This window comes from Lemur catta, chromosome 9, assembly GCF_020740605.2.
Source record: "Lemur catta isolate mLemCat1 chromosome 9, mLemCat1.pri, whole genome shotgun sequence".
NCBI lineage: Eukaryota > Metazoa > Chordata > Mammalia > Primates > Lemuridae > Lemur > Lemur catta.
Window position 1 is genome coordinate 59,948,187 of NC_059136.1, and position 13,533 is coordinate 59,961,719.

Below are 13,533 nucleotides of genomic sequence, written 5' to 3' on the forward strand. Positions count from 1 at the left end.
CCCATTCTTCCCCAACTCCACTCCCCACAGTAAACACTGCTCCAGCTGTGGCTTTGGTAGAGTTTGCTGGGGGAGTGACCCTTCCTTTGTCTCCTTGCATGATCTATAGGAATGAAATTTTTTTTTCCAGTGGGCTGTTCTGTGAAGAGTCGTCTCTGTGGAACTCTGAGCTTTACTAAGACTTTGTTGCAATCGCTGGGGGTGGGATTACATCTGGCTTTAATTTTTATTCTAGTAAATATGTTTTGAGTTCCTTTTATTTGCCAGACGTGTGCTAGGCGCTGACAGAACAATAAATAACACACAGACTCTCCGTGAGTTTCCAGTACACGGGGGGAGAGGGGGGGTGTATAAACAAGAAAAGCAGTCACTACGGAGGGTAAGATGTGCCTTGACTGGGGTTGCTATGGGAGAATTTATAGTGATGCCACCCAGATTGGTGGGTCACAGGCTTCTTGAAGGAGGTCACTTTCAAATGGAGAACCAAAGGAAGAGTTATTGGCTTTATTTTTTACTTTTTCTCACAGTTCATTATTTATGTAATTTTATTAAAAAAACCATAGGTTCACATTTCCCAATACCCAAAGTCATACCTGGATTTTCAAAGGTGTTTAATTAAAGAAGTTAACTCTCAGAGATAAAGATAATATAGTACAATAACTTCAACAGGGCGCAATAAAGCCTGTGTTCCCATGGGAAATGACTGCTCTCTTCTGTCTCTATTTGAGAAGTATGAAAATAGACACAGTGATACAGGCTTTCTGGGGCAGGGGCAGGGTCTTAAGATCCTCTATTATTCCTCCAAGACAGTGCAAATTACATCAGTGTTCTACCGACCAGCCAGAGCTTGAAACCTGAATACACATACTCTTCTCAACAAAGATAAATCCCTGATTTAAAATGGTGCCTAATTTCCTCAAAAGGAAATTGCTCCCTTAAAACAATTAACCACTCTAAAAGATCCGTCTCAGCTGATCTTCCTTGGCCAGGGGTGCGGTGGCTCACGCCTGTAATCCTAGCTCTCTGGGAGGCCAAGGCAGGAGGATAGCTGGCGCTCAGAGGTTCTACATCAGCCTTAGCAACAGAGAAACCCCATCTCTACCGAATAAAAAAGAAAAACAAAAAGACAAAAAAAAAAAAAAAAGAGGTACACAAAACAAAAAAATCCAGCCAGGTGTTGTGGCACATCCCTGTAGTCCCAGCTACTCAGGAGGCTGAGGCAGAAGGATCACTCACAGCCGGAGCTCGCAGTGAGCTATAATCACATCACTGCCAGGGACACTGAGTGACACTCTGTCTCAACAACAACAACAAAAAAAAAAACAAGGAAACTCAGTTGATCTTCCTTCTGCCTGAATAAATTCCTGTAACAATGAAAAGCTGCTATCTGCAGAGCATTCTCCAGCGAAACTGATAGCTTTACTTGTGTAACATAAACCTCAAGTAAAAGATCCACCCTAACTTTTTAAAGTTTACCTGACTTTGCATGACTTGCTTTCCTTCTTGGGATGTATTAATTCAATTACTAGAAATTGACTGTCCTTAGAAGCAAGAGGTTATATGTACAGAATCTGAAATTATAGGTGTCTCAAAGATATGTATCACCCACTTTGATTCACTCTGTATTTAAGTCCTGGCTCTGCCACTTACTATATGACTTTCCTCTAAAAGCTTCAGCTTCCTCAAACCTGCGGAATGGGGATAAAGAGTTAGCATGCATGAGGTGCTTACAGCACGTCTGGGACACAGGACGGGCTCAGTAAATGGTAAACGTCATCCTACCTCTTGAAAAGGTAGAAAGCAGAGGGAAAGAAAGAGGGCCAGGCAAAGAGGATCTATGGCCTTAAGTCGGGAAGGCTGGAGATTTGGGGGAAAGTGCAGACCATTTTCCATTTGGGGCACAATGAATATGTCAATTAGGTCGTCAAGACACAAAAGACTGGGAAGCATTGATAAAAGCAGGATTAGAGCTGCCATTATTATTTATTGAAGGGAAATAAAGCAGGAAAGATAACCTATAGTTAAAAACTAAAGGAAAATTTGTGAAAGTAAAATAAAGTATATTCCTTTAGTTAAAATGAATAAAATGAACATCACACAAAGGCCATGCTGGGTCCAAAGGCCATCCCTACCACAGGGCACCAGGGTCCTTTGTGGCACTGCTGGTCAGAGCAAGCAGACCCACTGTTCCCTGTCTCCCCGGAGCCAGGGTTTCCTTGAGGCAGAGTAACACAGGTGGAAGCCTCATCTGCTCGTCAGAAGGCCTGGACTGGAAGGCCTGAATCTAGCATCCCAAGAATTGGAACATGCCATTGGATACAACTTTTTAAGTTGTGAGTAGGTGTGGTGGGGGCTGAGACACCACAGCCCTAGGCCTGTGACTAGCAAGTAGCGGCTAGGTTGGTGACACACTCAATCCCAGCCTTTCCGGAGAGAAAAGCTGGGAAACACACCCAACCTGCCCTGGCCACACACTTCCTTTCAAAACTGTCTTTGCTCTATTGACGCAATATACCCTGGACATCCTGACGTGCATCAAGGAATTTATAATTTTATTTGCTGGGTCTGAGGTGTCCCTCTTATTGACAAAAACTATGTTTATACCATTAATGACCTTGAAAGCATATCTGAACTTTAGATGGAATAAAACAAAACTTGAGTCCATTGTGCTGTTTTAAGCCAATCTCCTCATCCAGCAGCAGTTTTTGCTAATCAGGGTCATACTGATGGATATATAGCGCTAAGACTTTTGTTTGCTGTAACAGTTTCTGGTTGGCCACGTGACAGCTTCTCTTATGCTGTCTTGATACTGTGGTCGGCAGAAGGCATGTGTGGGCTTCTGGGCAGAGGGTTGCAGAATCTGGCTGGTTTCCATACACTATGAGCAGAAAACTTGGCCAGTGTGCAAAAACACTTTAAGTGAATTCCATGGGTGTGGACATAATCCTTGCAATTGCCTCCTTTTTCCTTCCCTTTAAAACATGTATCTGAGCTGCCAACCCCTTTTACATCACCACAGGCACTATTTTTGGTTCTTGTTAGTTCTGAAGGGGGAGCCCTGAAAAGGATCAGCCTGCACTTTGTGCTGGCAGTTCTTTTGCATGATTATTCATTCAATACCTTGGCAACGACACCTGCCCTCTGCCCTCCAGAACATGAGACTGCCTACATGACCTGCAGCAATACAATTTAATGATATTCAAGTCAGTTTCCAGACTGCTGCAAAAACTAACACATCTCTAAAAACAAAAGGGAAATAGATGTTTTTATAGTTTCATTAGTTTTCCTCTCTTGCAAAAGCTCCATTTGCACAGCAGGTTTTTCTCAAATGAGGAATATTTCAAATACAGTACATCCGTCTATGGAGAAAACAACTTTAAAGGTTACAGTGTATAAAGATGGACTATTGAGATCATTACTGAGAAGTATTGTGGATTAATGAGGTGAGGGTGGAGAGGAAAGACAAATGGAAGGAGATGTGGTTTGGTTAAGCAATCAAACTAATGTATAAAAAGAGCAGCAGAAAGAATGGGGGTGGTTTCCTGCATTCTTGGGGACAATAGCATAGGGAGGGGCAGGGACAAGGTCATAAAAGTTGGGGGAAATGCTGCACAGAATGTTCACGTAGGAAGAAGTTGCAGGAAGGAGAGGGCTTACTGGCCTTAAGTCTCTTCTATGTAACTTGGCATTCTGGAAATCTGACTAGCTTGTTCAACAGAAGCTATTTCTAGGGTGGACAGCCCACATTCTAAGCCAAATGGGTTTTCCCTTCCTTCTACTACAGAAAAGAGACTTAAAATTCTGTCCTACATGGGCCGCTTATTAGAGGGTCGATTTGCAAACCTTGTGGTGCCGGACTCAATGTCCATGACCTTAAACTAAGAGCTTGGGGTCAAGATGAAAAAAACTCCCACCAGCAAAGTGACCAAGAAGTATGCAGATACAAGAAAAACTGAGGGAATGATTGTTCTTGTTTCTCTGTGAACAGGAAAATAGGAGACAGGGCCTAGATCTCCAAAGGGATTTTTTTCTTTTTTTGAGACAGGGTCTTGCTCTGTCACCCAGGCTAGAGCACAGTGGCATCATCATAGCTCACTGCAACCTCAAACTCCTGGGGGCTCAGGCGATCCTCCTGCCTCAGCCTCCTGAATAGCTTGGGAATACAGGCATGTACCACCATGCCCAGCTAATTTTTCTACTTATTGTAGAAAACAGGGTCTCGCTCTCGCTCAAGCTGGTCTTGAACTCCTAAGCTCAAGGCAATCCTCCTGCTTCAGCCTCCCAGAGTGCCAGGATTACAGACGTGAGCCATCAGCACCCAGTCTCCAAATGGGATTTAAAAGAAAGGTATTTATCTGGATTAGCTACGAGACCAATAGAACTGCTGAGGCATGTAATGTGCTCTGCAAGGTTACTTTAATCCAACATCACAACCACCCTATAGAGGAGACAAGAGGACACTTCCTCACCCTGCAGAGGTAAATATGGGTTAGCCTGGATTATGCTACAGGTCAGGAAAAGCCAGCATCACCAGCACCATATGGGATCTCTGAGGATGAAGTGCCACCCTAGTGTCTGTGGTGCTATTTGAGCTCTGCATGAGCAAGAGCAGCAGTCTTGGTTCCTCTCCAGGGACCCTACCTGGACTCTCAGCACTTCTCTCCATCTAACCATGTACCATTTTTCATACTGCAAAACACATTAGGCAAAGAGCTAGAAAATTATGGGGAGCCACAGGCAAGTAACTGTGACTTCGTATGTCCATCACACAAGAATTGTGAAACTTACCTGATAAACCATTCCTAATAATCCATAATGTGATTAACTTTGTGTGAATCTTATGAACATAAAGCTTCAAGGAACAGAATTCCTTAGGTTGGGTTTATAAAGAATGCTGATGAGAAATGGAACTACCAAAAGGAATAGCTGAGGTTGGTTCTCAGAGATAAAAATCCATCCCCCCGATACTTCTTTTACTTTCCCTCAGAACATAGTAAAATCTTAACTGCTCATTAAAAGCGCACAATGGGCATGAAGTAATCACATGCACCGCAGGTGAGCACGTGGAGCCTCGGAGGGGTGAGGCTGGCTCAGGTCTGTTTGTCCCCTGTTCCTCTTGGCCTAAGAGGCTCTGGGACTTATCAGCACTGAAATATTTTTTTCAAAAACGCCGTTTACATGAAAGTAGGTGGGTGGGAAGGGTCCTTAGGCACAATTACCACGGAGTCTAAAGGTTATCTTCTTAGATGTGGTCAAATCTCACTTTAATTGCTACAGGCATCATTTACAGCACATCCACTAATGAACCAACAGAAGAGTTGCTGACTTTTGAACACATGAATATATAAAATTCCCTTGCAATTCAGGTAGTCAAGAGCATACAACGAAAGCAATCCTTTTTCTGAAAGCTGTTTTACATTTTAAAAGGTGACTAGGCATACGTGGAAGTTCAAAGCAACAAGATGGACCTGGCAGGGAGAGGAGAAAACCTTTTTTCATTTGAGGCAAATATTTATCAAATATATCCCAACCCCACTTGATAAAGTAATCTGGATGTCCTGCTCGAATTGGGCTAGGCAGAACACTTAGTGAGAGGGGCCCTGGGCACGGACGGGAAACCAGAAGAAAAGGAATACCAGACCCCTGCAGTGCCAAAAAAAGGCAGTCCCACCCCCTAGCACAGATGAGACAGGCAGCCCCGTGGCCCAGGCTCTAGATGTCCAAGAACAGTCACAGTCATTGCTCTCGCTGCCTGGGACTGTCTAATGGTCTTAATTCAGCCCACGAAGAATCCTTGACTGGCAAATGCAAATTGTCATTGAATTTAAGTCATAAAGGATATTAAGGAAATTTCTGTAACACATATATAAGGACTCCTATTAGCTTAATTAGAGCAATGATTACAGAATTAACATTCCTGTTTTCATAAGGGCTTGTTCTTAAACTGGAATGGTTTAAGAAAAGCACTAATTTTATTTTACACTTTCAAAAGAGAAAGAGGGAACAGAGAGAAAAGTATGACTCACTGCCCAATTTGGGGCCCAGCAGGTCCAAAAGCAGACTTCTCTGCCTCAGGGTCCACCTCGATTCTAGGAAAGTTCCAGTGCCCAGGGAAGACTAGTGAAGCCCATTACACTCCCACCCTGACAAAGAATTCTACAGCGAATCTACCACAGTATTCCAGCTAAACCATGTTTAAAACTACAGGGGGTTTCAAATTAACATCTAAATTTTAAAATGTAGCATTTCAGGAACAAATAAGTTCAGAGCGCTCATCTCAAAGTGAAATAACAGAACTATTGCTCAGACGGCTGACAAGTGGAGCTGCTGCTCGCGGCCGGCCTCCACTCCCCGACTCAGGCAGACACATAAGGTGGCGGTGGCTCCTTGGCAGCGCCAGTCCCAGTGGCGTCATCGTACGGAGGTAACAGCACCTGAGAAGAAAAAAGGAAAACGAGTTAGTGTTTAAAAGTGGACGTGTGTTCCCCTGAGATTTCACTTTCAATTAAATGCCTTCCATAACTTACACCAAGTTCAATTTTCCAGCAAGATGCATACACTTCCATGAGAGACTTTTTCACTCCTTACAGAAGCAAATGAAGAGACCTTCAGTCCTCTCTGAGTCTTCCTAACTCTGTCCACATGCGCCTGGAGGGCTGTGTCTCTAGGAGCAAGGAGAGGGTGGAGCCCTGAAGAGGAACAGCCTCCCGGGTGAGTGTGCACCAGTGTCCCCACAAAGAGGGCACCTGACTGCCTTCAGGGACCGCTCACGGCGAGCCCCGAGTACTGCCGCGGAAAACACAGGGATTTGGGCATCAACTTGGACTTAGAGTCTGGCTCAGCCACATTTTGTCAGCATAGCCCTGGATAAGTCACTTAACCTCAGTTCCCACATCTGAGAATTAGAGGGCTACAAAATACCTACCACTCTGTGTGGCGCACACCTGACATGGTAGCTATTATTTGAAAATGGTGGGAGAGGAACAAACAAGAACAAGCACTAAATTGATTGATAACCTCCTTCTTTACAATTCAAATACAAAAACAATTATTTGTAGTTGTTTATGATCAATTAACAGAAGAAAACATTGGCTGATTTCTGCTTTCTTGGAGTAGAAAAAACACAGAATGTCAACTCAATTACCTTTCATTCATTAACTAACATTTATTATGCACCTACTATGTGGAAGGCATTGTGGGTACAAGATAATTAAGATAAAAGACAGTTCCTGCCCCTTTAGGAGTTCAGAGATGAGAAGACGAAATAAAACCTCAGGGTGATGGCGACAGGCCAGAACCGTGTCTGTCAGGTTCACGGCCTTCATTCCAGAAAAGAGGCAGTGACATTGTGTCTCTGTTCTGAATCTGTCATACTTCAAGTGATATGTGGAAAAAGAAAATACATTCATAGACAAAACCACACTTTTTTATGTTTTCTGTTACGGACATCATTTAGTCTTAAAGTGGTATACCTCAATTTCACGAATTTCCATGTGTTGGTCCCTTTGGCTCCTGGAGGGATGGCACTAAAATTGTCTTAAGTTTCTAAGTTTTTATCACACTCCACTCTACCAACCTCACACAGACACACACCCTTTTCTCTAACTGCCACTTGTCTTCTTCCAGTCTTGGAGCTCCTGAAGGGCTGAAGCCCTGTCGTGCTTGCTCCAAGGGTGGGGCCCAGTGCCTATTTAATAGCAGGAACTTGGGTATCTCTGGAGAAAATGACCGAGGGGCCATTTAGGCTGCCCCCGAAGAACCTCTATGGTTCATTCGGTGGGGAAGTGGAGCTGCCCACCTAGAGAGAGGGCACTGTACTGGTTAGGGTCTAATCAGGACACAGTAATTTAAATACAGTTTAATAAATCATTATTAACAGGGGATTACAGAAAGGGGAATTGACTAATGGGGGAAAGGGAGCTCTAATGTACTCTCATGTTGAGGGTGGGTATCTACGGTAGGAATAAGCATGGAAAGAGACCCCTTCCACAAGGTTGGGATGAGACACTATTGGAGAGGGCGTGGTTGAAACCCACCGAACAGTGGAGAAGTTGTCTGGGTTGAGCCAGGTGGTGGCTAGTGTGTAAAGAACCACCTGCGGGGCTGCCGCTGACCTGCTACTGGAAGCAGTTCCACTCGCCCTGGAAGCTGCCTGAGAGGTGGGTGTCTGCTGGACAAGCCTGTCCTGAGGACATGCTGCCCTGCTGTCCCCACCTCCCATCTGGGCCTGGGGGGCACTGCCAACAAGATCTAAATACTCTGCAGCACACACAGGGACCAGGAAGAACAAACCCCCTTCTCCTCCAGCACACTCTATAGACATTGCGTACCAGGGTCCAGTGGTAAAGGACAAACAAGGACCAGGCCCGGCAAGGCTGAGGGAGACTGCAGCCATGAAGCAGTAGACGGATAACCGCACAGCAACACACAGGCAATGGCAAGACCACAGCCGTGCCTGTCAGCTTCATGGCCTCACTCCCGAAAGAGGTAGTGACACTGTGCCTGTGTCCTAAATCCTTTATACTCCAGGCATTACCCAAAGTACCAGTGCCTGGGGCAAATGTTCAGCGGCTGCCCATGTGGAAAGGGAATGGAGTACCCAAGATACACTCAGTACAGGAAGCCAATCCGAGGCAAGGAAGCCCTCCATGTTCTCCCCACAAAATGATGTCTTCCACTCTCACGTCCAACAAACCAACACTCGCCGGGCGCCTACATGCACAGGGCACTCAGTAACAGCAACAGGAGCCTGAGAGCCTGACAGTCTACTGGAAGGCAGGTGGGTAAAATCGGTAAAAGCTGGCATGACCAACGTGCGGGTGTAGATAAGATGTCAATGAAGGTCAGACAGGGACACCAATTCAGGCTGGGGAGTTGAGAAAGGCCTCTTGGGAGCATGACAGGAGGTGGTCAGGTGTGGAGTAGAGGACGACATTCCAGATGGAGAGGTAAGAAGGAAGCATGATGCAGAGCACTTTCTGGAGCTGCAAGGAGTGTGCTATGGTGAATATTCCTGGGAGAATATTGTGGAGATGAAGTTGGAAAGACGAGCAAAGCTCGGAGGATGAAGAGAGCCTCCCAGGCCTCCGGGGCTCTCCTCTCTGCATCTCCAAGTTTGACTTTAGGACCGAGTGTCCAGCGTGCGATGTGTGCGTGTACACACACATTAGACACAGTAACTTAAAGTGGCAACGCCTGTGATCAGCACCAGAGCTATTAAATTTAGTATGTATGATCAAGCTTCAGCATGAAGCTCCACCACCTCATAATGAACTCATTCATGTCTACCATCATCTTCAGAGAAATTATCCTAAAACACAGTAGAGCTACTTATGAAGAAGTAAAATCAGCCATCACATCCAACTTTGTTTACCTGACAAAACGCAACACTCAAACCAAATTCTCCAAAATGTTCAAAGAATAAACACAAAATTTTCTTAAAAAGGAAAAAAAAAGATGCTATAAATCAGATCTTTGTCAAAATAAAACTTTCACATTAAATTTGGCAGTCTGTCACTATGTCTCGTTATTCGTCTTGAACTTGTTTTAAAGTTCCATTTTAAATCAGTATTTTAACATCTTGATAGCATTTTCTCTCAAATATTCTACCACCTTCAACCCTTGATCCAAAGGTGCCAAGGTGAAGAATTTCTACTTTCACTGAAGTTTCCAACACCCACTATGATTTTCAGATTTCCATGGCCACATACTTAATGCTGACAGTAGAATATTCTTCACATGATGCCTCGTACTATTGGACTACTTTCAAAATTCTACACATGGAAATGGTATTAAATTCTTGAAGGGACAGCATCATCTTTTTATCTAAATGATGTTGTATTACTGATGACAACGGAACGGTTGCAAAGGAAGGACTGCTGCGCCCTGTTTCTACTGTAATCTGTTAACACTGAGTGAAAACACTTGCTATTTTCCTTTTCTACAAGGACCAGTGACTTACTTGGAAATATGATTAATATAGAATATGCCCAGTAAGATGACATACAACAAAATTGGCGAAACTCGATTATTTTGACATTTTTAGAAAGTGGTTTAGTTAAACCTAGTTTTTATTGTTTTAATAAAAAAAAAATCTAACTATTCACTACAAATGACCAAAAAATAATCTCTGAGAACTTTCAAGAATACAGGTCGTGTCCCACTTCTAAAGTCCTGGCAAGCAGCAGCTACTCAATGAGCAGATAAACCCAAGTTCATATGTTACAAACCTCAACCACAGACTGCTTTACTTCAAGCAATATTCAATACAACCAAATTCTAATCTAAGTACAGTCCCTTGGAGTATGTCTTTTTTTTTTTGGAGACAGAGTCTTGCTCTTTTGCCCAGGCTAGAGTGCTGGGGCGACAGCCTAGCTCACAGCAACCTCAGACTCCTGGGCTCAGGCAATCCTCTTGCCTCAGCCTCCTGAGTAGCCGGGACTACAGGTGCGTGCCACGACACCCAGCTAATTTTTTCTATTTTTAGTAGAGACAGGGTCTTGCTCTTCCTCAGGCTGGTCTCAATCAAACTCCTGACCTCAAGCAATCCTCCCCCACCTTGACCTCCCAGAGTGCTGGGATTACAGGTATGAACCACCATGGTTAGCCATGGAGTGTGTCTTAACATGATCTCAGCTACAGAGTGACTAGATGACAGTGGAATTCTCTTCCACATGGACAGAAAAATCCCTCTTGCTAATGACCCCAGAAGGCATCTGTTCATTAGGAAGATTACCATCTATCTATAGATAATGTCTCTTCCACTGAGGTTGTCACTAGGAGACAGCCTGCTGGTGGGAAAGAAGCTCATCGTTCATTTCAATTCAACTCAACAAAGACTCAGAGTGTCACCACAGGAAACTTCATTCTTCTTAGCTACAACATACACAACAGCTGGAGGGAGAAATAAATCAGTGTCAAAGGTTGCAAAATCTAACATCCTGGAATAAAAGTGATTCCAACCAGGCATAAATATGTAAGTCATTAGAATCTGGGAAACTGATTCACTTCATCAAATAATACGAAATGACAAAATGTTCAAGAGGAAAGAACTATTTGTTGGAAAAATAGGAAATGTTTCTGTACTACGGTTAGAATTGGACTTTACTGTAACACTAGAGTCAAATCACTAAAAGCTTATTTGGAATTCTACAGTTTCTACAAGTATATACAATACCCAAAAGTACTGTGTATAAATTACACAACTGTTTCAGGCATTTGCAAAAATATAACACAAACTTTTAAAAGATATACTGATTACGATCACAGGTTCCTGGGGATCCTCAAGGAATCTGAGTACCCTGAAATTGCACGCCGAATTTTGTGTATGTTTATTTTCTTAGGCAAAAGTGTCCAAAGCTGTCGTCTGATTCTCAAAAGAACCATCCCTGGAGATCTTAGCATCTAGGATAGAGGGGGGCAGTATGAGGTACAGTCTGTTCACTGGTGCCCACATCCTAACAAGGGTGAGGTAAGGTTACAATGAAATCAAGGCCCAAGATGACAACTGTGTGGCACCTTGTCCACCCTCGAGCAGGGCCAGGAGAAGCCTCAGGAAAGAAAGAGAACTGACACACTATCTTGTAGAGTCAAACATTTGGAAAATAATATTAATAGGCAATTGACACATCTGATAGCCACCTAGGAAGAACTGGGGCTAGGTATAAGGTGGACAAAAACACTTGACAGCTGAAAAAATAAAGCAAATGTTAGCTCAGGAAAAGCAGGAGTTGTACAAGAAAGGGAAAGTACACTACGGTGCTCTGCACTGAACAACATCCACATATTCGCAGAGTCAAAGTAAACACTAACTGATGATACAACCAAAAAACTTAATATAAGTACATTAGGAGGATTAAGCAAGGAAGAATATGGGGAGGAGAATAAGAGTTCAATCCTATTCAGCAACAAGAAGTCAAGAGATCTTTCCAGTTGATCATTTGGCAGTTAGCAAAGCAGACATATTATTTTAAAAGAAGGAGGCAAATACTAGAAGAAACAAATAAAAGAGTTGAACGCGACTGTGTGTAGTGGCTCAGGCCTGTAATCCTAGCACTATAGGAGGCCAAGGCAGGAGGCTCGCTTGAAGTCAGGAGTTCGAGACCAGCCTGAGCAAGAGACTCTATCTCTACTAAAAATAGAAAAAATTAGCTGGACAACTAACTACAGAAAGAAAAGTTAACTGGGCATGGTGGCACACGCCTGTAGTCCTAGATACTTGGGAGGCTGAGGCAGGAGTATCACTTGAGCCCAAGAGTTTGAGGTTGCCATGAGCTAGCCCGGGCAACAGAGCAAGAGATCATCTCAAAGAAAAAAGAAGTTGAAAGTGTTTTCTGCTGGGGCGAAAAAGTAGAAGATGGGTGAGGAAATGGCAGAGGGCAATTAAAAAACAAACCCTTCAATACCATGATTTTTAGGTATGTACATGCAAGACTGTGTTAAAAGTAACATTCTAGAAATGAAAAGATAATCATGGCAGTCATGAAGGAAAGAGAAAGTCAGTCATCAAGGGGCAACTTTCAGCCTGAGGCTGGTGGGCAAGCAAAGAGCTACCCCATTCTTTTGGGCTTCCCAGTTGGCAGGCAAGTCGTGGGTTTGCCTATGAGCCTCTGAAGAGGCCTAGAAATCAAGCCAAACTCACCAAATAGGTGGCTTTCAACACGAGAAACAGAGGTAGGAACTGGACGCGTGCAGTACAGACACTAAATAAAGCTACCGGGGAGTTGAGTGCTGTTGGATGCTATTACCTCAGAGGTGACACGTTTTCACAGAAGTCCTCCAGTCCTGTGTAACCCAACCTCCACACTGAAACGGAAACTAGAAATACCCCAAACTCCAAGGGCAACTAGGTTCCAGCACTTTCGGGTAGTGAGAACACGGTTAAAATCAGTGAAGTCTGTGGGCATGAGCCCACTGTTAGCTACACTTCCTGGGCTCTGAAATGGGTTCCAGTATCAGAACACTGTACAACAACTGAGTGTTAAAATGACCCATAAATAAGGCAAAATGGAAATTTATTGCATTGTGAGGCTTTTATTTCTATATATACATAGGAAAAAAGGGAACTGTGGGGAGAAAGACATAAGTTTTCTTCTGGTAGTAAACTAAAATGGTAGTTTATATAGAATGGATCATTGTATGAAAACCAGTGGGTAATACTGTATATAAAAGCTTTAGATACTGTTTTTCAAGACTCTAGCAGCTGTTTTGTAAGCAAACGACACCTTTATTGATTTTCCACTATCATACATTAAATGTAAGTTTGATAAATCTGTAGGCAGAATAATATATATGAGAGCATTAAAACTTTCACATGAAAAAGATAATCCTTATTAAAAGCCCAAAGACTAGGTGCCACTGTTTGCTAACGCCCTTGCAGGAGGGGAAAGCTCAATTCAGATCTACCCTCTGACTTGGGTGAGGCAAGGCAATATATGTAACCTAGACATTCGTATCCCAGTAATATGCTGAAATTAAAAAAAAAAAAAATTTCAGATCCATCCAGGCCAAAAGCTGGGGCTGCTAAATTCTCTG

The 13,533-nt window shown here is 43.4% G+C and overlaps 1 protein-coding gene across 1 annotated transcript in view; it reads right to left on the minus strand.

The window, feature by feature from the left end:
* Positions 1 to 5,234: 5,234 nt before the first annotated feature.
* LAPTM4B (lysosomal protein transmembrane 4 beta) overlaps positions 5,235 to 13,533 on the minus strand; it is a 58,856-nt gene continuing 50,557 nt past the window's right edge. Inside the window, exon 7 of the mRNA XM_045560722.1 lies at positions 5,235 to 6,434. Coding sequence (XP_045416678.1) covers positions 6,357 to 6,434 — 78 coding nt within the window. The 3' untranslated portion in view covers positions 5,235 to 6,356. The remainder of the gene's footprint in view (positions 6,435 to 13,533) is intronic.